The 27,311-nt window shown below is 29.5% G+C and overlaps 1 protein-coding gene across 5 annotated transcripts; it reads right to left on the bottom strand.

The window, feature by feature from the left end:
• Positions 1-16,134: 16,134 nt before the first annotated feature.
• Positions 16,135-26,493, bottom strand: LOC114395334 (GDSL esterase/lipase At2g42990-like). 5 transcript variants are annotated; one of them, XR_003662997.1, is made up of 5 exons: positions 26,059-26,493; positions 24,513-25,005; positions 22,089-22,178; positions 16,585-16,713; positions 16,135-16,483 (listed from the first exon to the last, which is right to left on the bottom strand). XR_003662997.1 is itself a non-coding variant. In XM_028357084.1 (4 exons), exons 1-4 carry the CDS (start codon positions 26,440-26,442, stop codon positions 16,703-16,705), a joined length of 978 nt encoding a protein of 325 aa, XP_028212885.1. In that variant the 5' UTR covers positions 26,443-26,493; the 3' UTR covers positions 16,584-16,702. The 5 variants fall into 5 exon arrangements, 3 of the variants coding, with proteins under 3 accessions (XP_028212885.1, XP_028212886.1, XP_028212884.1); XR_003662998.1 differs by having other exon boundaries at positions 16,585-16,702; XM_028357084.1 differs by lacking the exon at positions 16,135-16,483 and having other exon boundaries at positions 16,584-16,713.
• Positions 26,494-27,311: the final 818 nt, after the last annotated feature.

The raw sequence follows: 27,311 nt of genomic DNA, 5'->3' as shown, positions 1-27,311 counted from the left end.
GGAAAGCTTGGCAGCAAACCCAATTCTTTTGTCACCCTCTCTACCTCTCTTCCTCTGTCCACTTTCCTTTGCCGAAGACATGTTCTGAGTTGTCGTGTCTATCTCAGGCTCATTCACTTCCATGTCAATGTTATCATCAATGTTATCATTTGTCTCTTCTGTTCTTGTGTTGAATCCTTCATATTGTCTTGAATCCTCAGATGGTGCATATGCTGCAAAACTAGTAGCAATAGTACCCTTAAAAAGGAATTCCATCTCAGGTAAGAATTTGAGGCCTTGCTCTCTAAACTTTGCTACTTCAAGATCCTCCTATAAAATAAAAAATAAGAATTATAATATATATTTGGCATGGAAGTGAAGAGATAAAAATCAATCTCATTATAATATATAGAAGTGCCTTCAAATATTACTCATGTTACACTTAGTCCTGCATCATAGATTCTCGTCATGCATTTCTAAGGCACACAACAAGGAAAAAGGAATCTATGTTTGCGGGCTGTGGCCAAAAAATAAAGATAACAGCAACAACAGCTGAAGAATATTACTGAAAACAAGAAAGAATAACCATTGTGCTTGTAAAGATCATATTTGTTTAAGGGGTAATTACATCAATGAAATACATACTCCTTGGTATGATAATTTTTATTATTTTAGTTCATAAACAACTAGTCCTATTTGGTATCATAATTTTTATTATTTTAGTTCTTTTCTTTAAACATTTCAAGCATGAAATTTACAAGAGCATACATTTGTGGGTGATCTTTTCTTCAAACAGATTTAATTTGGAAAATGACATATTCCCGTGGCCCTGGCCTAGGTGAGGGGATTTGAATCCCACAATAAGGACCACTGGAAGAATTGTCTCACATATAATTTATTATTCTTAGAAAATAAAATCCAGAAATCAGGCAACAAATTATGGAATCAAGTTTAAAATATTTTATCTCCCTAGAGTAGTCCAGTACCTCTCAACTCCATAATCCATAATTCCAAATATACCGAGAGTAAGAAGATTCGTCATCTGGGGTAGATTCTCCCTAAAGAAAAAAGCTATAAACTTTTAACTTTTGCAGGTTCAAAACTTCTGCGTAGTCCCCACAAACCTCAAAACTTTACATTAAAAAAAATCTCTCTAGTCAAATTAATCTACCACCTGGAAGGGTAATCATACACATCTTATGGGTACCACAAAGTTTATAATAGCACACACAAGACACAACTTCTCACAAAAATTGAGCTCACCATAGTGTGTTGTCATTTTGAGTACTTCAGAAGTAATTTTACGTGGAATGCATAAGCAAATCATCTCAATTAAAAAGTCACTATCACATCCTTAATTCTACTAACACACTTTAATATTTTGTTGGTACATACACTTTAATAATACTATTACTACTAGTATTAGTTAAATTTCAGTACATTCTAATAAAAAAGTCTTGTTAACTACTAATAAATAGTCTAGTCCAGTCTTAAAAGAAAAATTTAACGGCAGTCTTAATCCCATGATAATTATCTTATGACATGAGCATATAAGGAATTATAGGTTATACACACAAAGATCAATAAAGTTAAAACTTCTTAAAAAAAATACATGACAATACAATAGAAATTACGGTAAAAAAAAAACTAAACATGCTTCTTATAGGTTTAAAGCTGTGTTGCCTTCATTGTAAAAAAAATGATAAATAGTGAAATTCAAAGCTTGAGAACCCCAAACCCAAAATAGATTACAAATTTGATGACAAACCACATCCTACAAAACCAGATTATTACGCAGTGCCCAAATCAAAAGGAAACGATGAACTACATCTGCTTCCACAATCATTGGTGTCCAAGGAGTTGTTTTATGTAAAACATATTCGGTAAGAAATGGAATACATACTGGCACATCCAAGCCAGAGATTTAGGCTTCTATTTATGTTTAATAACACAAATATTCATAATGGCAAGTGACCATAAGTTATGATAGGATAACTCTTGAGCTGTTGTACATATCATGTGGAACATGACAAACTAATTAGCACTTTAAGGCTTTGTGTTTATAATGACCATAATCCTAATTATGCATGCCTTAAATTAAGGTATGAGTGCTTCCTCATTCATTAAATGGTTTTGGTGATGCATCATTAATCTCATTGGTGAAAGGTAAGAATTCTAAATCAATGAATAAAAAGCATAGATCTTTGAAGGAAGAAAAGATAAGTATTTTAATAGATAGCTTGAAAACATCGCAAGGTAGCAATGTCCATACACATGAAGAGCATGCAATTTTTTAGGACCAAATAAACTCAAGGGACCATCACATTGAGAAGCCAATAGCTAATGATGTACACAAATGTGCTAGTGAGTTAGAAATTGGTAGAAGGTGGTTCCTGGACAAGGTAGACATGAATGAAAATGAGGAGACATATAGGCATTTTGATGTTGTAAATAAAGCTAACTCAGAATTTTTAATATAAATGTTTGATTAAGAAAATGATGCAACATTTACTATCTCAATTTATAAAGAACAGTACTAGACCCCAATAATGCTTCCACACATGTCTGCACAACTGCCTCTTGAACTAATAATAATATGGGGTGTAGATGATATATTCCAGAATCCTAACACTGTCTACAGCATCTTATTCTATTTCTCACATACATCTTTTTTCTACTTCAACTCTAATAAAACTCCATCATCATCATCATAGAAACTCCATCCAGTAATTATGAAGACCACGTCATCAACCAAAACTCAAATTTGGATTTAAAAAGATAATGTCATAAACATCAAACCCGACAAAAAGCATGGGCTTCCTTTCACTTCATAGCCACTCCCATGAAATCAAATTAGATTTTAGACACTAGAAAAAACTAATAACCACAAAACAATTATCATTTTGTGACCAAAAAAGAAATCAATAATCTCATTACTCTAAAGTCCAAAATTACTTACCTTAATCACCAAAATTTCCAAAAATACCCAGCACGAGTACAACAAACCAAATCATTGCTTAAATTCTAAGATACTAATATATTTCTGCGAATTAGATATTCAAACCATTCCAAGGCTTTAAAAAAAAAAAGAACAAGGCAGTAACATCTTTTCACTTCAGTCATCTGCGAAAGCAAAAATAATAGAGTTGGAAAATTGTTTTTCTGCCTACTTTCTATTTACATGTTGGAACAAAAAAAAAAATCCTAATAGGTTTTAAATCATGACGAATGACTATATATATTTACACCTTTGGGTAGATTTTGACAGAGAAGTAACTTGCACTTTTGGAATTTCTCTGAAGAATGATGACAATTGTTTCGTCCCTATGCCATTAAATAACTTTGGATCTTCCAAAGGTCCCATACAATCAAGTAAGGAAACCATACAAAATGTCAAAAAAATAAAAAATGGTGTGCACATATTACCTCATGATGCAAATGAGATGAAAATGATGGTATTCACAAACATCTGTCTAGCCATTACTTTAGACGTTATGAAAATTGCTAGCACAAAAGTGAAAGGAGGAACATGGATTTGTAGTAACAGGAACAGCTCATGTGTTTGCCATTGTGATGAGATTGCAAGTGGCATTAAACAACTGATCATGATAAGAGTTTTGCAGTTGCTGAAGCTGCAACATTTTGCAAATCATCTGTCCAACATGTATAAAATTGGAAGTGTCCAACAGGTATGGCCACTGCATCAGCATGGTGCATTTCATTTTTTACCCATTAGACCAATCTTTGGTTATATTTTGTACATTTACATGAATCAATAGAAAGAGAACTATTCCTTTATAAATTTACAGATAACAAAACATGCCTTTATGCAATACCAAATGATGCTGATAAACATGCAGCAGACAATAAAAACAGAGTAATAAAAAACATGCCAATACATTTCCATTTCATTAGGTTTTAAAAGAAACATCACTATATCAACACATTCATTTCTTTGCATGTAAACTACCTCAATTGCAACAAGTAACAAAGTAATAACCAACCTAATTATCAACTAAAATTTCAAACGCAAGCTTCTAAAAAATAGTCTACAACTTCAATTTTTGCTAGCAAAGTCAAGAATCACACATAAAAAACAAAAGAGTGGCCTGCACGAAAACTCTATTTTCGTTGAATAATACATACCTGAATTTTGGTTTCCCACCATTCATCACTAGTTGCAATGGTTTTCTTCTCCCCATCCCAGCCAAGACCTGTGTCCTTCCCTATAAGCTTAACCCATAATTGTCATTCCTTTTTCAAAGAATCCCACCTATTTCTGAATTGTTTATATTCATATTTCAAATTTGTTGCCTTATTGAACTTTTTTGCAATATTTTCCCAACCAAGCTTAGTGAAGTGGCTATGAGGTTTATTTCCAGAATTCACCTCTTCTATGCACACTTTCAACATAACCTCAGTATTTTTATAACACCATTCTGCTTTCTTTCTTTTCACAGGAACTTGATTGAGAGACATTTCACAAGCTTAATGAAACAAACAAAAGTATAACCCTAATCCATAACAATTCAAAATTTAATGAGAAGAAAAAGAAATTAATGAAGAATTGGTTAACCTGTGATGCTAACAAAGGAAGAAGAAGAGATGATGAAGGATGATCGAAAGAGATGAGGAAGGAGATCGGAAAGGATGAGGAAGGAGATTGAAGCATGAGAGAGAATTGAGGAAGGCACAGCACGCACGGGTTGTGAGGGGATGGAGAGAGAAAATTTGAGGGTTTAGAAAATGAGGAGGACATGCTATGTCATTTTGAAATTTTTTGAGGATATAATTGTCCAAGCATTGTTTAGGGAATAGATTCCTGAAAAGCAAAATTTCATAAGCTGCATATTTGAACTTCAGGAAAAGATCTGCTCATAGCTTTCACTTTTCCAAAAGCTAAAAAAAGTTAATAACCAAACACTTTTAAAAAATAAAAAAAGATCTTTTTCAAATAGACAAGATGATAAAAGATCTTTTGGGCTGCATCCAAACGAGCCCTCAAACTTCATTTTAGGGAACAGGCGGTTTACTTCTGGTTCCATTATATAGGTTGTTATAGTATTTGTCCTCATATTTTCATTTAAAAATAATATCTAGATTCGGTCTCATACTTCCGCGGGTAATAATTTTAATTTGTATCTCCGTATCCTTGGTATCTATACATTTATGTTGGCAGTTTACTTATATAAAAGGTTAATAATAATAATTTAATGATAAAATTAATTAAAACAATTACTACAATTATAATAAAATTTATTCTTAAATAATTCAAACATAACATTAAAAGAATGCACACGTAATATTAAAAACAAATAAACATAATATTGGTTCATCAAAATTCAAGTCATAAATAAATGAAATTATAAAGATAATCATTCAACATATCATTTGTTAAAGTTAATGTTCTAATCGCTTAACAAAAATTCTAATTAAAGGTTTAGTGTTTTCCACTCTCTAATAGTGATACTATTAGAGATTAGAGACTTAGAGTAGTAGTCATAAAAATATAATTATTTTTCACGACAAATTATATATATATATATATGATATAATATGTGTGGGGTGGGATGGGTTGGGTATTATAGTATATGTATCCGCACCCATATCTGTGTAAATTTGTGGGTATATACTCACCCCATACCCAATCCAAATATTGCGGGTAATTACCCGCCTTGCTAGCAGATATTTTTGCAGGTATCCATAGGATTCGAGTACACTTTGTCATCCCTAGTTGACAATTTTTTTTTATTCTGAAAATGTCCTTCCGAAGGAATCATGATTTCGTTGAATAAAATACACAATGGAATTTTGATTCCATTGAATGCTTAAATTCGCACCCACGTATCACAACGGAATTGTAATTTCGTCAAAATTGAGATTTTGTTGTATTGTTTTTTAAAAATTGAATAAAAAAGGAAAAAATACATTTTTTTTTATGGATTAGACACTGCAACACTGCATTTATTAACCGAATACTGCTTTTCTTTAGACATATTGACTGAACACTATTTTTTATACACATACCAACTATATTAAATATAGAAATAGTCTAAATTAGTGTCTGTATTGTTAGACCAAAGCCATTGTGTTCTCCTCTACCCCAAAAATGTCTACCTCTAAAGTCACCTTTGTTGGAGCCACTTTACCTTGGTAACCACCTCTCCAGTTCCCACCACCTATTCCATCAAAATTTTCATTTGAACCTTCATTTACACCATCATCGCTTGAGGCATTTGTTGTGTTCCAGTTGTTATTGCTTCTCCTGCCCTAGTTAGAATTCTTTATTTCTAAGATCCCCAAAACTCTAGTTAGAATTCTTGTTTTCATTCCCAAAACTCCAAGAGGATTTGTTAGAGTTCCAATTGCTATTGCTTAGATCAGAAGCTTGGTTATCACTGTTCCCAGAGTTCCAATTGCTTTTCTTTCCCTAATATTCACCATATTGTTGAAAACATGGAGAACATACATGTTGTTGTGTATTGCGATGGTGACATGATTTCATCATCTAAAGGGGTATTGTTTGAATGCCATATTCATTCTAAAGTCATCAAAATAAGTGAGGAATGTCATTTGATGATCAAAATAAGTGAGGAATGTCATTTGATGTTTTAAGGAAAATAATTATGGACACCATTGAAGGTAAGAGAATTTTACTTGACCTTTTTTACCGCCAACCCATTTATGTAGGTGATGATTGTGTTGAATATGAGTGTATGGAGCTTAAACATGACGATTATGTGGGAAAATATTTTTCATCTTTTCAGAATTTAGTAGCAAAGGTCCAATTGAGTTGAATGCAACTTTTGGCTAATCTCTAGATGAAGTCTTTGCTCTATTGTTCAAACCAACGAAACCCAAATCTGCTGATGAAATCAATACTTTAATGTATGATAAATCTGTGTAGTTATGTTTTACTTTATAAAAATCGTTCATTGGTTTTTTTAAGAAAAGTTTGCATTATAGGTGCTTCTTTAGTTGTTGATGTTGATATTTTTTTTATGAACCAATTGAAGAAAAGTTGTTCTTACTTGGCGTGTGTTGTTTAAACAGTTGTTGAACACAAAAAAAGTAATTCAACCACAGCATAAACTAAAAAAAATGTCAAAACAACAAAAATTATGCATAATACATCAAAATATACTAATAACAATAATAAGAAACGTCAACCACCTCTGCCACCCTTCTTGTTAGTCCTCTACTTGGGTCTCTATGTGTCTAAGTTGCACCCAACTACTAAGCCCTCTTGCAACAATTCCAAAGCTTGTTGTATGAACTAATGATGACTTGTGCCCTTTAGCACAACTCTACGGTCCAATAAGCTCTACATAGCTTTTGACGGTATTCGGAATTGATCTTGCAATAACAATTACATTACAATTAGTAACTACTTTTTCGATGACAAAGTAGAAAAAAGCTCAACCAAATCCAATTTGCATTACCAGACAAGAGTAGTCTCCACCTGGTACATAGTCAATCAATGGCTGCCTAGGTTGGCGATAAACGTACAAGACCACATGGTGGTTGTCCATCCTTCGATGGAATGACATAGGGATGGGAAACCTTGTAAAATCAAGGTAGATAGTCATAGGTGCAAGCCCAAGGACCCTCAGGTGCCACAACATCCCCAAGAGGAATGATATGTTGTTGTCACTCTGCCCATGCTCAATCACAAAGATGATAGGTAGGACGGGGAGGTGGCTAGCGTGGAATCCTCTGGACATGGCCAAAATTCCCCCAACACCTTTGGATGATATGTCCTCACGTTAGTCCCACATCGAATGAAGCCAGAGAAAGAGGGCAGTTGTGCAAAAGGCCTCACTACCCTGTGGTCTTCATATGGACACCACAAGGCAACATCCATTTGTAAGTAATCTAGTCTCTACCTGACTCGAAGGGCATGCTTGGTATCGTTCATTGGCTTCTATCTGGTGGTTATCACATCCCTCATCACATAATCCTCCAACTCTGAGTAGCTAACAATGGGCAGATGCACAAATACCCATGACTGTAAACAATATTAATTACAACAAAAAAATAAATTAAAATACTAAAATAATTTACTTACCATGAGTAATGTCATATAACCTCCACATTACTTGCGGCTATACTAGCTCACTTAGGAGAGATGGTTGTACAAGTATGCTAGAGTAGTTACTTGCCATGGTACTTATGGCAAGCATCCAGGTTGTTGAGGTACTGGCAATAGGCGACATGAATGCAAGTCGAGAACTTATGGCAAATATCATATTGTTGATCAAGTGCATGAGATAAGTCATTGTAGCCTAAGAGCCTGACTCAATGTAGCGGTGATAAAGGTCTTCTAGCCATGCCAACCTCACCATGGCACTTGCGTTTGCCACCATAAAAGCCTTCGTCTCTGTTGGAATGCCCAGATGAGTCATTAGCAAGGTCTTCACTGCCTCTCTGACAAAGAATGATGGCATATGATCAAGGGGCCTACGTGTCATAGGCAAGTGCAGTAGACAAGACAAATCATCTAGAGTGATGATCATTTCTCCAACGGACAACTGGAAGGAAGATGCCTCCTGGTGCTACCTCTCAAAAAACTCATTCACCAAGCCCTTGTTTGTGACATGATACCACGCACATAGCAAGGGCTGCTAACCCCAATTGGTCCATGTAAACCATGATTTACGGATGTGTAGGGGACAGTAGCACCTAGCCATCATAGCTTACAAGCTTCACCTTTGGCCGCTCTTGATGGATCTAAACATGCCTAACACAATGGACCCTATAGACTGAAGAAGGAACAATCAACTAGTCCTCCTTTGGATAGAGGTCCAATGATCCTACCAGTAGTTGGCCTGACTGTGGCTTTGGCTCTGCCTATTATCGAGGCTCATCATCACAGCGCTAGCATGTCTTCCCCTTGCTATGATAGGCCTTCATGGGAGGGGTCGTGTCCAATAATATATGATGTTTGCTTCATGCGAACCATCTATAAAAAATGAAAAAAAAAGTCATTATAATAAACAATTATATTTAACTAAGACAATAAAATAAATAAAAAAACATTAAATTTGTCTAAAAGTAATAAAAAAATATACAACAGAATGATTTCGTTGTGTGTTTCATCATAATGCACAATAGAATCACGATTTCATTGTGTATTTATTTCGTTGTGCATTCTAATGAAACACATAATGGAATTGTGATTTTGTTATACTCTTTGGTGAAACATACAATGGAATCGTGATTTTGCTATATTGTTTTCCACTGTCACAACGGAATAATGATTTTGTTGTGATTTTCCAAACCCAAAATCAAATAGGCTCTATTATGTCAAAATACACAATGTTATCATGATTTTGTTACCTATTTTTGCTAGAAAAATATAGATGGAATCGTGATTATGTTGTAGCTATGTCTACAATGGAATCACGATTCTGTTGAAGGCAAATTTGTGAAATAAAAAAAGGTACCTCAGAGGAGTTGGGGAAGGAGAGGGAGAAGAGTTGGGCGCGGTTGGGAGGTGAAGGAGGATGGTTGAAAAGGAGAGAAGTTGGGGAAGGGAAGAAGAGGAAGAAAGAAAAGGTTGAGAGGAGAAAAGGAAAAGAGAAGAGAGATGAGTGCCAAGAAAGGGGGGGAGAGCGAAGAAGGAGAGGAGGAGTTTTGAAATGAGGGGCAAAAAAGAGTTTTCAGAACGTGGTAGGGCAAAAACTAATTTGATAGGAACCAATAGTAGTTTCCCATGAAATTCAGATTTTTTTTTCAGCCCAACTTGCTATAATTCACAACTTCTATTGGACTGGGTATCCCATTTTATCATCTAAAACCAAATATTAATGAAAGATAAACAATAAATATATGTTATCGTGTAACAATCTTAAATTTCGTCACTATAATCTAAAAAAAATGTTAAAATGGTAAGTATTGAAAATTATTATTGGTGACTAAAACTTATACTAACGGTAGATAAAATTGTAGTTACATGATAAAGTACTTTTCTAATAACCTTAAAATTTGTCACTAAAATCTATATTGATAGAGACAAAACTGAAGGTATAGCAAATTAATTGACGACAAAAACAAATATATGTTGGAATAGTTTTATATACATATGATGTTTTGGCTTATACCAATGCAACAATTTTTGGTTGTCACTAAAAAACTTATTCCTTATAGTGTGAAAAGGCCTGATTATACAAAATTGTATCCGCACACATGTATAAATATTGTAAATGACCAATTATATATTTATATTTGTATCATGAAATAAAAATAAATCTGGCATGTTTTGTTTATTTATATATGCTATAAATTAATTTCAACTTATCAATTTGAAGGTTGATATCGTAAATATCATATATTGATTATATTTTTTTAATTAATACAACTATATATGGTTGTTTATGAATTAATAATTAAAAAAAAGAATTTCATACAATAATACCAAAAAAAGATTTTATTTTTCTGTAAGTAAACTTAGTGTCAATTTATTTATTTTTGTTGTGTTAATCTGTATTTGTATCCTTTCGTCACAAGGTAACATAGTAACATAAATCCATTTGGGTGCTTAATTATTGTTTTTTATATGAAGAGATTTTTATATATTTATATTTAATTTTTAATTATACAATTTTTATATGATTAGTATATAAATTTATTTTTATATTAAAACAACCTTCATTTTTTTATAGGAATGTAAAAAATTTAGTAAAAAGAAAATGGGTAGGTAACTTTATCAATTTACATTTTAAATAATAAAAATAACATTACATATATCAATTAGATGGATAGGTATGATCAGTGGCAAATCTAGTATTTTTTTTAGTTGAGCAAAGAAATAGACTATAATATTTTCACCGGAAAAGAATATTATTAGTTTTTACAAAATAAGTATTTTCATGACAAAGAAACCAAAATACCCAAATTTCTACCATTTATAATTATTCTCTATGCATTTTCATATTAATTGTATTAGAGAAATTAGAAAAATTGGGAATGATTGAAATTAAAAAGGTAAAGTGGATGAAATTAGAACCATCTTATTTTGCTGTGAGTAAAATTAGTGTTAATTTATTTATTTTTATTGTGTTAATCCATACTTATATGCTTCTATTGCATGGAAACTATACTAAGATAAATCTATTTATATGCTTAATTATTATTTTTTTATATCAAGAGACTCTTACATATTTATATTTAATTTTAATTATACAAATTTTATTCAAATAATATTTAAATTTATTTATATTCAAATAGTCTTCATTATTGTAAGTTTGAAAATACCAAAAGTTATATTTTTTAACAATTTAATCTTCCATTTATGTTGCATTAGTGCATATTTATATCCATCTACCACATAGATAATCACACTAGAACAAACATATTGGGATGATTAATTTAATTTAATTTTAATTGAATGATGTTTATATTTCTTTTCATATCAAGGCATCCTTCATTTTATGACAAATTTTAAAGTGTAAAAAATTATTATTTTTTAAATAATTATATATTCTACTTATATTTTGCTAGTTCATATTTAAATTCATCTATCACACGTGTAACCATACTGGAACAAATCATTGGGATTATTATTATTATTATTATTATTATTATTATTATTATTATTATTATTATTGATTTTCTATGTTAAGAGACTCTTAGATATTTATACCAAAATTTAATGTATACAAAATTTATATAAAAATACCCTTATTTTTTTTTAATTTGAAAGTATAAAAAGAATATTTTTGACCTATTATATATTCTATTTAAGTTGCACTAATCCATATTTATATTCATCTGTTCAAGAAATATGCATACCAGGGGTAAATTAACTTGGATGATTTGTTTTTACAAACATTGATTTTTATGTCAAAAGACTCTCAGGTGTTTATATTTAATTTTAACGTATAAAATTTTATATGAATGATGTTTAAAATTCATTTTATATCAAAATATCCTTTATTTTTTTAATTTGAAATATAAAAATTATATTTTTCACACAATTATATGTTCTATTTAGGTTGCGCTAATTCATATTTATATCTATCTGACACACATGTAATCACACAGTAGGACAAATCTATTTGAGTGATTAATTATTTTTATAATCATTGTATTTTTTTATGTCAAGTGACTTTTAGATATTTATATTAAAATTTAATGTACACAATCTTTATATGAGTGATGTTTATATGTCTTTTTATATCAAAACATCCTTCATTTTTTAAATCTAAAAGTATAAAAATTTTATTTTTAAATAATTATATGTGTTATTTATGTTGTGTTAATCCATATTTATATCTATCTTTCACATGAGTTATCAACAAATCTTTTGGGATGATTAGTTTTTTTTTATATATTCTTTTTATATCAAAATATATATTTTTAATTTAAAGTATGAACAATATATTTTTTTAGTCTATTATATATTTTATTTATGTTGTGATAATCTATATTTATATTCATCCATGTACAGGTCTCTATATTAGGACAAATCCTTTGAGTGAATTTTCTTCCAACAATTATCAGTTTTTTATGTCAATATATTCTTAGATATTTATATTTAAATTTAATGTATATAAATTTTATATGAAAGATATTTAGATTTATTTTATATCAAAACGTATATCCTTACTTTTTGAATGTGAAAGTATTAATATTCTATTTCTAAACTATTATATATTTTATTTATGTTATCCTAATCTATATTAATATCTATTTATCACATGGGTAACCACCATCCTAGGACAATTGTAATGATTAATATTGTTTTTATAATCATTGATTTTTTATTATTAAGAGATTTTTAGATATTTATATTTAAATTTAATGTATACAAATTTTTTTATGAATAATGTTTATCTTTCAAAACATCTTTGTCACATGATGAAAAATACACTAGAATATATATATATATATATATATATATATATATATATATATATATATATATATATATATATATATATATATATATACTCTTAGATATTTAGATATTTATGTTTAAATTTAATGTAAACAAAATTTATTACATATATGTTATGTACAAGTTAATTACTATACATGCTCTATAAATTCTATTGTGGTTTTTCATATTTTAAATATTTTCTTTCTAAATATTTCTTAATTTTTTAGTTCCATTAAATAAAAGTAAATCCATTTAGATAAAATTGCAACCTCAATTAGATAAAAAAAACAAGTAAAAATTGAGTTTACAATTAAATAAAAGATAAAATCTAAATAAAAACACTTAAACCATTTGTTTACCCGTGTATGGCAGGGTAAAAATTGAGTTGCATTCAAAATCTTAAGACTATTTTTTTTTACTAAATAGATTAATATTTTTTAACATACAATAAACTTAAATCTTCATGTATCTATGGTAATCTCTCATTATTAAGTTTATCTTAATAGTTGCTGAATAAACAAGTTTGCCAACACAGATTTGAGTTTCAACTTTGTAGATAATTAAAAAAACATAATTTAAAGGAAAAAACTCTATTAAAGATACTAAATTACAAAAAAAAAAAAAAGAGATGAGTTTGAAATGGCTTTCAAACTTTAGATCTAATTTTGAATTTTTAAATCACAACTCCGAATAGAATTAATAAATTAGAAAAGACAAAATGAAACACTGTTTAAACTTAAAAATCTAAAACTCAACTGAGAATTATTAATAAAATAATCACTTCATTAAAAATGTTAGTTAATGTCTTAAGCACACGGATTAAAGAATAAAAAAGATTTTATTTTTTATGAAAAATGTATCAACATAATTTATTGTGATTTTCTTTACACTACATACTATCATCATAATTTTTAATTAATTTTTTTCTTTAATATTTTTAATTACTAGTCGCACGACATGATTTCTTTTAACTAGTATTATATATTCTTCTTTTCTCCTCATAGTACTAAGCTAATATAGGACTGTTATATTACTTCAGCTTTTTCTGTAAAAGAACACCGGAGTTTCTTCCATTCGAAGTAAAAGACCTGACATACCAACAAGCCAAAACATTGGTATATTATGGACGCACTGATCAAAATTGAAGATATTGTCTGGGAGTATCTTCCATTTCCAGGATTCAAAGGAGCCAAACAGTTTGGGTTCCACGGTCGGAAGGGGTATGTAATAAGTGTGAGAATTTATTACTTTTAAAAATTAATGAATATAAATAATGATTAAATTTAGTACTAACAAATTTTCTCTAATTTCAGGATTAGTAAATTTTAGCAACAATTTATTTTAAAAAAATTATTTAAATTCTTCCATTATTAATTGTAATTTCCCTAGCTAGTATATTAACCTCTATATGCCTTTTAGAACTTATTGAGTATAGTTATTAATCTATGCATTCTGAAAAATACACATAATTTATAGCATATATAATTGAAGATAATTTTCCAATGTTTATGTGCGGTGGCTATACATATAATTTTAAAAAGAATAATACTCCTTGAATGCAAACACCAACGTCGTATTCTTAACAAATATCAACTTATTAGTAATTTATAGTGACACATTACTAATTAAATTTGTCTATATATATATATATATATATATATATATATATATGCCACAAATGATTATAATTAAATTAAATTGATTCAATTATTTTAAAATCTTTTTCAACTCAAAAATTTTAAATTTTGACTAATTGTTTTTTCAAAATTTTCCTTTTTCAAATCCATACATATTTTATTAAATTTTTACTAACTTTTTACTTCCAAAATTGTTTTTTATCTTAAATTCATTATAAACTTCTAAATATTTAGAAAAAAAATGAGAACTAATTAGAGAGCTTTAGATAATTAAAAAAATTTATAAGAGAACTGGATTTTTTTTATTTCAAAAATAGTTTTAATTACCTTAAAAAAATTAGGGACCAAGTTACCTCTTCCAAGGAATTGGATATTTGGCTAGTCTTTGACATGATGCTTGAATTCAAAGATGCACAAAATGATAAAAAGAGTGGAAAAATCTTGCAGGATGAATTCTCAACTATTACTAAGTACAATATTGTTGACAATGAGGAATTAAGCAAGGCAATTGCTAATGTTAAGCCTTCACATTTCATCAACCTGATACTGTTTGGGGCAAAAAATTATGATGAAAGGCTAAACACACTCTTGTCTAGGTCAAACAAACTCGAATCTATCAACATTGAGAAGTGCAAAACATTAAAGTTTCTGTTTGAACATAGAGAAGTTATCATTGATGAGGATGGGTACAAAAAATATTTCAGCCACTAAAGGAACTAAAATTAACATAACTATATTGGTTGTAATATTACATATGGAGTTCCATTAATTCCAGGAAGATATCTTGGCCTTGAAAATCTACAAATAATACACATCAAAAGTTGCCCCTCTTTGCTATATCTAATCGTTGATGATGAAGCAACAAAGCTCCACCAACTAAATGAATTAATATTAGAGACATATGACAAGTTAAATAAAGTAGTATCTTGACCTCAAACCCAGATAGGTAAATAGTCATTTTTGTTTGTGAATATGTAAAGTAGTGACAAATTCGTCCCCAAAAGATAGAAATTTAAATTTTAGTCCCAAAAGTGAAAAAAAAATGCGACAAATTCATCCATACCATTAATAAAAGAGCCTACGGGATATGGAGGGACAAAAATATTACAAAAATGATTACCAACATGACTACAGAATAGATTGGACCAAAATGTCAGTAAGTTATCATCGGACTAAAATGTCGATAATTTTCCATTGGACCAAAATGTTAGTAATTTCTTTTTTTAGACCAAAATGTCAGTACGTTTTCATTGGACTAAAATGTCAATAATTTATCATTGGACCAAAATGTCCGTAATTTTCCATTGGATCAAAATTTCAATAATTTTTTTTTGGACCAAAATGTCTATATGTTTCCATTGGACTAATTTGTCAAACCCCATATTTCATTTCATTTAAGGATACAATATAATTTAATCTTCATTATTGTTGTAAGCATAACATTACAATAAACACTTAAACAATAGGAAAGCAAGCATAAGTTAGAACAAACATAATAATAAGTATAACATTGATTAATAAACATAATTTGTCTGTTACTATAAAATTTCTAATGTGATAATACTTTACCCAAAATATGATACTTAAACAAAAATACAGAACCATTAAGTTAATCCTTACAAAAAAATGAGACCCAACTTGATTTTACCATTACATAATGCTATCACGATAGAAATTTTTCAAAATAAACATTCTACCATTGTACAAAAATAAACATTGTAATTGTGTACTAATTATTACAAATTTATTCAAATTATAATAATTAGTCAGAATCTACTATAAACAAAAGACAAACATATCTCATATTTCACTTCTTTGAATCTTGGTGGCGAGGCAGCCTTGGTGTGGGTATGAAGCTTATGTAATTCAGTTGGTTCATCCCATGAAATGATACATCTGGAAATATAATTCAAATTGATGTTGAAGGCCTAATTGGAGGTGGTCTAAACATAGTTAACAATGGTGGAGGTATGAAGTTTGTTTCCTACAACAATTATAAATGGTGGTTGGTTATGCATAACAAAATTTAACAATAACTAATCAATTATATGTAAAATTCACTCACAACACTAGGAGTTGGAGTACCTTGAGTGGTAGTTGGAGTTGGAGTACCTTCAACATTAGGAGTTGGAGTACTTTCAAAATTAGCCGGAGGTTGTTCAACTTGTGGAGCATATTGAGGGCAGATAATCTCATCCCACAACTATGTAACATCTAACATAAATAACATGTAAGCAAAAATAAAAATAATCAATCAAATTTTAAAATATATGTTACTAGTGTTGTGGTTGCATTTGAGTTACAATGTTTCTTAAAGTAATTATGCTTATTAATCAATATTAATACTTATTATTATGTATGTTCTAACTTATGTTTGTTTTCCTATTTTTTAAGTGTTTATTGTAATGTTATGCTTCCAACGATAAAAAAAAGAAGAAAAAGATGAAGATTAAATGATATTTTACCCTTAAATGAAATGAAATTTGGGGTATGACAAATTAGTCAAATGAAAATGTACTGACATTTTGATCCAATGATAACTTACTGACATTTTGGTCCAATGGAAACGTACTAATATTTTGGTCGACATTTTGGTCCAAAAAAATTTACTGATATGTTGGCCCAATGGAAAATTATTGACATTTTGATCCAATGATAACTAACTGACATTTTGGTCCCATGGTAACTTACTATCAATTTGGTCTAATCTATTTAACATTCATATTGTCAATTATTTTTGTGACATTTCCATCCCTTTATGCCACATAGACTCTTTCATTAACGGTAATAGACGAAAGTTAACCGGTGGATGGATTTGTCGTACTTTTTTCACTTTTGGAGACTAAAATTTAAATTTCTATTTTTGGGGGACGAATTTGTTAGTGCTCTACACAATCAAGAACGAAAATGACTATTTACCAAAAAAATTAAGTTCCCAGCACTGAGAAAGGAGGAGTTCCAGTTTCTCTCAAGATTGACCTATTTTTACGACGATTATTTTTAGAATTTCCAAGTTTGAAAACTTTCATTATAGAAAAATGTCCTTTAGTAGAATTTGCAACTAGGTTTGTATTTGCAAAAGACTTTGATGATAGAAAAATGATAAATAAAGAGGCCATGATTGACGAGAAGTCTTTTTCTGAGTTGAATGAACATAAGTACATGATTGTAACTCATTGGTTTGTGTTGTTGCCTCTAAGACATTACAGGAGTTGAGGAATTTAAAGAAACTCATCATGAGTTATTGTATGGAATTGAAATTGGTTTTCAACATTCACAGTGAAACATCTCATTCTACAAGGATCTTGCAATTGCTAGATAAATTGATTTTGACCAATCTACCTAAAATAACTCAAATCATTAATAGAAAATTTTTCAGGTTCTACCAAAACCTGCAAATTCTATGAGTGCAACAATGTCAGTCTCTTAATTGGCTACCAGTGTGTCAAATGCTAAAATATATGGACATTTCAGAATGTGAGGCATTGGAGGAAATTATTATCATCCATAAAGACGAAGGAATGACAGGGAAAACCAACTTTTCTCAATTGAAGGACGTTTATCTTGAAAATCTAACAAAGCTCTCCAATGTATTTCCTTCTTCATGTAAATTTTCATCTTTAGAAGCAATGATTATAATAACCTGTCCTGCTCTGGTGACTTTTCTTGAAGTGAAAGATCCTCCAGATCCAACTACTTCAAACTCTTTCTTTTGAAATTCAATAAGTTTTAGTTTAAAGTTTTAACCATAATTTTCATTATTTGGTGCGTGTGTGTGTGTGTGTGTGTGAGAATCAAATCTTCTCCACTTCTTTATGTTTTTACACATATGTTATGGATATCTATTTTATTTACTGTTTGTATAAATGATGGAATGGAAGTATGGAATTGAATGATATAAGGGCATGCCATCACAAGATATTTGTCATCATGAGGATGAATCACTTCACTACCAAAGGCTACTTCTTTCGCATTGGACCTTTTTTCTCACATCCCACCTCATTCATCCTTCTTTTGTTGTGGAGCTTGTTTCTCTTTCTAACATCCCGCCTCATTCATCCTTCTTGCAATCTCTTGTTTTTATTTGTGAAGCAATGACACATATACAACCTGGACCTATTGATGGCTCATTGTTATGCTTACAAAATCATATTTCCAATAAAGTGTGGGAGGGAGAAGAAAGAATGATTTGTCCAAGGTGTAATTTTGTCTAAGCTTTTATGCATTTGGAGCAAATAGATAATCGCATGCAAAATTTAATAAATAAAGCTGGTTTTGGTTTTGTAATTGTTGAGAATATTGATATCAACCAACATTTGATGAGTGCATTGGTTGAACGTTGAAGGCCCGAAACACACATTTCATTTTCCACATGGAAGACAACCATAATTTTAGAAGATGTGGCCTTGCAACTAAGCCTCAAGATTGACGAACTGCCTGTAACTGGTGCCCGTACCAGTGATGTACGTCTTGCTTGTCAGGCCTTATTAGGGGATATTCCACCTAATAAGTATATCAAAGGAAAAATGATTTATTTATGTGGTTGCAAATTTTTTTTCAAGAACTTCCTATTGATGCTGATGATGTTGTGATTGCACAACATGCTAGAGCTCATATCATGATGCTCATAGGCGGATGTTTGATGTAGATACATCAGGAGCAAGAGTTCATTATATGTATCTCCTTTTGTTAGAAAATTTTATAGAGACAAGTCATTATAGTTGGGGTGCAGTAGTATTAGCTTTCCTTTTTTGAGCTCTAGATTGGGTCGTAAAGCCTTTACAAATTGATATCAAAGGATGTTTGTTACTACTACAATGATGGGCGTAGGACCATATTAAATGCATTGCCCCATGCATAGATGACCTATCTGACGAAGAAGTACAACAAGGACTTGGATTTCTTCTTGCACAAAGATGGTCTCGGACAATGAGCCGAACAAACATTCCCACCCATGCAGTCAGACTTATATACATCATATTTGATAGACTACATATGAATGAGATTCATTTTTTATTATTTCTTTGTGCTTCTTATTCATTAATAAATATGTAACAATAATAATATATATCTTGCAATTCTTATAGACACCTTATGAGGCACCTCAAATAAGATGATTAATTAATAATGTTGAGGTATCTATGATTGTTCGTGCAAAAGTACCTCTCATATGCTTTGCAATTGTGGAATGACATGCAGTAGATAGGATCATGAGACAATTTGGACTGTGAAAAAATATTTTAGATGAGCCACCAAACTTAGATTAATTCAACAAAATAGATATGAGAGGGAGAACATATATTTTTTGGCCTTACCGTCATCATCATCACTGGATTAACAAATGAAATCATTGAAATGATTATATTGTTCAAGGTGAAGTTCACCACGGTATTTTGCATGAAAATTCAGAATATATGCAATGGTACATACGTCGAATTAGCCAATATATATTGCGTGAAGGGACACCATCTATTGAGGTTGTAAGTTTACGTAAGAATTTTCATAAATCATTGTTATTATTATTCATTATTATTTCTAACTTGATAATTCTTAATTTTCGGTGTTATCCAGTTCATCACCACCATTAATCACATGTTGAACCTAGTGTACCTTCAATGCTTATTTCTAGATATATGCCCTAGCATCATCAGTCACATGCACAATCTATTTATCAACTAGCAGACTTCTTTGGATATATGCCTCAATGATGTGAACAAAGTTTTCAAACATCGGGAGTCTCATCATATAAGTCTTAATACTCATTTCAAGTTCCTTCTATCTCAACTGTTTTTGAAGGACACTTACAAATGTTTGCTACCATTTTCAATTCTTCGTCATCTGCATACAACCTACTACCATCAAGCTCTTGTTATCGTCCATCATCCTACTTAGATGCATGGCATGGATCATGAGGATGAGGAGGAAGATGATGATAACCACAACAATAATGATGATGATGATAATGATGGTTATGGTAGTGATGATATTCATCAACAACAACAACAAACAGTTACACGTGATCATCCTAGAACAAGAAGAGGAAGAGGTCGTAGAACAAGAGAACAACAATCACTAACAAATCAAGTGCAACAAGATGAAAGACCATGACATATATCCAGAAGAACTTGTTGTGGGACATCATCCCACTATTAATGTTTTTCTTAAACAAATATATGTGTTGTGCTTTTTTTTATTTAAAGTTAAGTCTTTTGTTTACATCATTTTTTCTAATTTATAAAACAAATAATAATCTTTAACATTAGTAATAAAAATATAAAAAATATTAAACAAAACAATGTAGAGAAGTCGTATAAATTAAAACGACTTTAAAGTCATTCAATACTAATTTATTTTTTAAAAAAAAATTAGCACGACTTTAAGTCGTGAAAAATTTATGACTTTACATAAACAATTTTGAAAAAAAGAAACTAAAGACATTAAATTTTTTATGACTTCACTAAAAAAAAGTTAAAGTTGTGAATTATTTTATGACTTTATACCGGTGAAAATCCTTATGACTTATCCTCATTGGAAAATTAATTAAAAAACTACTCTCCTTTAATATATTTCAAATAAAATTACCCCTTTTGGTCAAAAGGCCTACTTTATATTGTATTTTTTTATAAGGTCGATCCATTTTCTTTTTTAAAACTTTTGTAATTTTTGACTCTGCATTTTTAGACCATAAAGAAAAACTCCTTAATAATAAAAAAAATCAATACTTTTTTGCATTTAACCACACATATAAATGTAATGACTTATCATTGTTTATAAATAAGATATTAATGATATTTTTTCTAATATTTTTATAACATTTTTTATGTGATTAACTGAAATTTATTAATTATCACCAATTTTAGTAGATCTATGTGAAATGAATCTTTTCAAAATTGATAATTTTCAACAAATTTTAGTCAGTCAAATAGAATTTTGAGAAGAGAATGTTGGATAGTTTCGTTAGCATTCTCTTGTTTCTATATGAAAATGCATACTAATTAACCTCTGATTTAAGAATAGATTGGACGTGCGTCTAAGGATGGTGGGTGAGTATTTGCAGAAGTTTGTAACAAACGGAATCATCCCTTGTGTCTGAGAATGTTTCGGTCTTTATTATGGCCATGTCTTTGTTATCCTTAATAGTCATATGTAACTACTTTCAAACTTTGGTGTGGAATTCTCTCAGATTATGATTGTTAAGTTTGTTCCCTATTAAAGGAAGTTTCATATAATTTTGGGCCGAGTAAATATTGGTCTTATTTTTGAATGAGGGATCAAGAATTATTTAAACATATGTAAACATATAAAAGTTATTACGTACATATGCGATTATTATTTTCCATATCTTATTGAATTGACGCCACTTCGACGACACAGAATGTTATATATACTTAGTATATCAATGTATTACATGATTATGTTTAGCTGTTTTGCCTATTGCCATTTGCTAGACAAAATCACACAGCAGAGTGCCCCCTATATACTATAATTCAATCAACGAAACTTTGCTAGATATTTTTTTATTAAATAATTTGAGACTATCTGACTTGTTTTTTCTGATGGGTGGAATGCATCCCAAAATACATACTTACTTGCATCTTCGCATGTAAATTTAGGATCGCACAAGAAACCCATTTCAAATCTCCCTGTTCCACAGCATCCTGTATCTGCTACCTCAAAACCTGCAAATTAATTAAAAAACAATGTACATAGTGATAGACTGTTGAGACTTTCTATCATCCTCACATTATTCTCTAACAAGTGTCTTCCTAATTTTTTTTATAGAAATTAAGTTAATAAATACACAAAAAAGAATAATAATTTTACAAAATTAATTTTATCATTATTAATTTATTAGGAGTATTACATTAAAAAAAGATAAAATAACCTTTATTATAGGAATAGTGATTAAAATAACTATTTTTTATCATGATTATTTGTTTATTTTATTCTGTGAATAGTGATTAAAATAATGAGAAAAAATAAGGATAAGTACAAAACTAAATTTATTGCATTAAATTAAACGACACAAAAAATAAGTTTCCTTCAGTATAGTTATGACGGGGTAATGATGTAGGTTGGGACAATTGGACCACCTCGATCCAGCATTCCGGCTCAAGGAGAAATAGGCAAGTTGGAATGTGTTGACGGACTTGATTGGGTTGGATTTATATTAACACAATTGATTTGGGTCAAGTATGAGTTTAATTACAATCTCAAATGTGACTCTTGTTGACTATAAAAATATTAAAATAAAAAACACTCAACACTATACCCAGTAAAATAGAAATACTTAATGTGATTTAGAAGGTGTTCTTCATTTCTCAAAAAAAAAAAAAAAAAAAACAATGTGCTCCGTAGAGTATTTTTAACTTTTGGGACATGGTATGAACTGTTTTTCAATTTTTATAGTGCTCGGAGAGACCCAATTTCCCTCGTAACCAACATTGTTGACAAGACTAAAAATTATATATGCTTGAGACAACCAAATGCCGTTTTTTTGTTTTTATTTTTTTTACAAATTTACAATGGTGGGATGGGAATTATGTGATATCAAATAACTTCTAATTATTAAAATCCCCTCCACAAAGCCGATTTCTGGTAGCATTTGACTCGAATTATTTTTCTGCTTTTTTTTTTTTTGAGAAGCTGAACGAAACATTTGTTTATATAAAATTTCTTTTCAAAAATAAATAGTTAATTTTCAGAAGAAATTATTACTAAAATACTTTTGAACATTTTTAAAAATAAAAAAATAAATATACAATTTTAATATATTTTACTTTATCATCATTAAAGTAATTTTCATATTTTTTTTATTTTTATCATCGTTAAATTCATTTTATGAAAAATAAATAAAATTTTCAAATATTTTATTTTATAAATATTTTTTTATTGGACTAGATAAATATTTTAAAATAAATTTAAAGTTTTTTTTACGAAACAACTTTTATCGTAAAAGTGCTTTTACGTAAAAAAAAAAACAAATAAACACTGACAAAAAATTCTATTTTTTTAAACTCTTATTTTTAATTTGAATTTAAAAATAAATTTTAAGTAAAAAAAAAGTTAAATCAAATACACTTCTAATGATTTTTTTATAAAGTTATGTGCATTAAGTCAATCATGCATGTAAAACTACATGCATATCTGAATCACATAAATATTTAATATTTTAAAATGACATATATTCGTCATTAATTATTTAATTCAATTTTAAAATATTTTTTATGTGCCATAATAATTGTCGAGTGAGAAAAAAAATAAATTTTAAAATAATTATTATTTTAAATTTTAATTTAATATTAATTATTTTTCACTTATATATCTTATGATATGAATAACAATAATAAAATATATAAATAAATTAATGAAAAAAATATTAATTTTATAAAATTATTATTATCTTTTTTTCTATAATTAAAAAAATAGAGTATAACAAAACAAATAGATTAAATTACTTATTTGGTTCCTATAATTTCATGATTGTTATTTTTTTAGTTCCTATAGTTTAAAAATAGTTTTTTTAATTCTAATTTATATTTTAATTCTTTTTTATTTTCTGTAGGTCTAAAAATGATCTTTTTAGTCCCTATAGTTTCATGATTCTTACTTCTTTTAATCCCTATGATTTTCAAATTATAAGGACTAAAAGAAAATTAAAATACAAACTATAAGGGTTAAAAAAATACTTTTAAACTACAGGAACTAAAAAAAATTAAAATATAAACTATAGAGATTAAAAAGACTAACTATGAAGGGTAAGCATATAGGAATCATGAAATTAAATGAATAATTTAATCAAACAAATATTATGAGAGGGAGGGAGTAGTAAATAACACACGAATCTCTAGACTATAAATTGCTTTGCATTATCTCTGCTATTGCTAGAAGTTAAAGAGAACTATATAATAAATGAAATTTCACCCAAGGGAAAAGGAATTTACTACTACTCGAGTAAAAAATTAGACACTACTATATAGTACGAGCAATTAATGGACATATATAAAACTTACCAAAACGAGAAGGGTGTTTAACGATTTGCAGTATGATATCATAAGCATTTGCATCAACCAATTGAAACCCAGGGAGGTCCTTGTTGAGCTTTGTAACCAACCACCCCAACTTTCCATTAAACTCCAAGGCCAAATTATTGTAGTCCTCCACACAATTATGGTACTCCAAAATGTTTACTGCTCTCTCCAGTGGTAGACACCCCATAGGAGGCAACCCAGTCAGAGAAATTTTCCTTGCCCCAAGGCCATAAATTTCCTTGAAGAAGCTTTCAGCAAGCCCTATGAGAAAGTCCTCATACTGCTGAACAATAGGGAACTCACACCTTCTTTCAGGGAGTGTGTAGTAGTTCTCAAGGAAGTCATTGGTCCCTATGCTGACCAAATACAAAGCCTCTCTTATTATTTCATTGGCATTCTCATCACCAAGATGTGCCCTCAATTTCTTTTGGTACTCCTTGTAATACTCAACTTCTTTCCATAGAGGTATGACATCCTGCAAAATTCAAATTAAAGAATGGTTGAGGATATAAATAATTTTAGCACAGCTTATTAGCATTAGCTAAAGTTAAAGAAAAAAGTATACTTGAACTATAATACTTTTGACCTGTCATTATATTTTTTTTATTTAGTTTGTTATATTGATTATTTTAATTATCTCCATTAGGTTAAATTGATTATCCTGTCAATTATTTGTACGACCATGTTAATTTTGACAAACATTTGATGTGATATCTTTTACAGTTAATTTGTTGCATTGCATAAGTTGGTCAAATTAATATAATAAACTTTTTTTTTATGTGAGAATTAATAATAATATCAAAAGTTTATAATAACTTACCCAGTTCAATCAATTGAATTTAACCCATTGACTCAACAATTGATCTAGTATAAACACTTTAAGTGAAAAAATTTAAACTTAAAGAAGTACATTAAGACCCAAAAAATAAAAAAATATTTTAACCCCAAATATATTATCTGTACAAGTACCTTTGTGTAAGCTGTCAGGTAATATCTTCGACTTAACTCAAAACAGTTACGAGAAAAGGTAAGTTTTGTCTTGTTTAAGAAAATATTTCCTATTCTGTTGTTTTCCAAATAATTATAAAAATATAAGATTTTTTACTTTTTTTATTTAAATTAACAAAATCTTATTTTTCAATATTTTTTGTATTTCTTTAAAAATAAAAATAAAAATTGAATTTTTTTATAGTAGCTTGTAAAATTATGAAATACAAAAATAAAAACCTATTTTCTCAATCCAAGTAGATCCTAAAGTGCATCCAAGAATTATTTTTTTAAGAAAAAAAAAACTCTGATACTGTCCACCCCTAAAAAAACCCTAAAATGGAATAGATTGGGATGGAAGTAAGAGATATAGGAAGAAAGAAAGAAAAAATAGAAAGTAATAAATGTGAAAAGCGACATGATTGAAAAAAAATAAAGCGAACAAAGAAAATGAAATAGATCAGAGAAATAAATATATGTTTATAATTTTTCATAAAAGAAAATGCATCTCAAGAGTGACTAGTTGAAATCAATTACTTACAGCAACCATTGCAGTAGCATTGTCATATCCAGTTCCAGCAGAAGCAAAGCACACCCCAGAGGCAAAATCAGATATGTTATAAGCAGGATCCAAGTATGCAGGAACTGATTGCTTAATGCCAAAGGCCTCAGAGATGAAATCAGGGGCAATGCGTCCATTGGAGAACCGGCCAGTAGGGTTTCCATTGAAAAAGTCACGACCATATGGCTCAAAGTTGCTCCTTGCAATGGTTGGAATGAAGTTGTTGTTACCTGAGTCCACAGAGGAGTCTCCAAACACTATTATTGCAGGAACTTTGTTGCCACTACTACTACTGCTTGATGTGGAAAAATGGACAAAGATTTCAATAATGAAGAGCCATAGAGCATACCCTTTTCCTCCCATTTCTTCTATCTACCAATTGGGTATTGGGTGCACACAGCTAGAGGGCTTGTGATAGATACCGGTGCTATTTATGGGAAGAAGCTGTTATGTACAGTGGGCACTTTTTGATCTGCTCATGTTACTTTGAAAGTGATCAATAACAAAAATGGAGACAAAAATTAATTAATTAGGTGGCAGGTTTAGCAATTAAGGATATTTGTTGTGCATTATAGTACCTTGCAACCTCCAAGCATTATTAAGCCGTTGAGTGAAAAGGAACATGTTCCCTTGCTTTATTTTCATTCAAGATATTTTGGAATAGAAAATTAAAAAGAAATGTTAGACAAAATAAAGACAAATGTTAGTACTCAAAAGTTGTAATTAAGAAATCAAAAGTGAAAAAATTTTATTTAAAAATATTATTAATATATGAATAAATATTATATGTATTGAGAATGTAATTTTTTTAAATGATGAATCCAACATGTTAGCTTAATGGACTAAGTTGAGTCGAACACTTTAATTTACAATAAAAAAAGAAACAAATCAATTTAGTTCAACTTGATAGACCAATATGATCCAACTTGATGGACCAAATGAGTAAAACTGAATTTGTAAAATAAAAATCCACAAACATCAATCCTATTTGGTCTAATATTTTTTTATTTCATTTTTTCTTATAAAAGAAAATTAGACCAATTTGGCTGGGTGAGGCTCAACAAGCCAAATCAAGCCAACATATCAACAAATTATATGAACATCAGGCCAATACAATTCAACTTGATCACTTTTCATGTTGGGTTGGATCAAAGTATTCATTTTGTCAAATCTATAAATTATTATGTATAATAAGTTTATTATCTTGTATAATTTTTATCTCAAATTTTATA

Source organism: Glycine soja, chromosome 18 (assembly GCF_004193775.1).
Source record: "Glycine soja cultivar W05 chromosome 18, ASM419377v2, whole genome shotgun sequence".
Taxonomy (NCBI): Eukaryota; Viridiplantae; Streptophyta; class Magnoliopsida; order Fabales; family Fabaceae; genus Glycine; species Glycine soja.
Note: the sequence above shows the minus strand (reverse complement) of the source record. Positions and strands in the feature narration are given on the sequence as shown.

What these genes read in the sequence shown, in the direction of transcription:
- LOC114395334 (XM_028357083.1), bottom strand. Translation starts at nt 26,442, where the DNA reads ATGGGAGGAAAAGGGTATGCTCTATGGCTCTTCATTATTGAAATCTTT. An exon ending in ATGCTACTGCAATGGTTGCT is followed by an intron (nt 25,006 to 26,058) that starts GTAAGTAATTGA and finishes TGAATTTTGCAG; the next exon opens with GATGTCATACCTCTATGGAA. An exon ending in TAAACACCCTTCTCGTTTTG is followed by an intron (nt 22,179 to 24,512) that starts GTAAGTTTTATA and finishes ATTAATTTGCAG; the next exon opens with GTTTTGAGGTAGCAGATACA.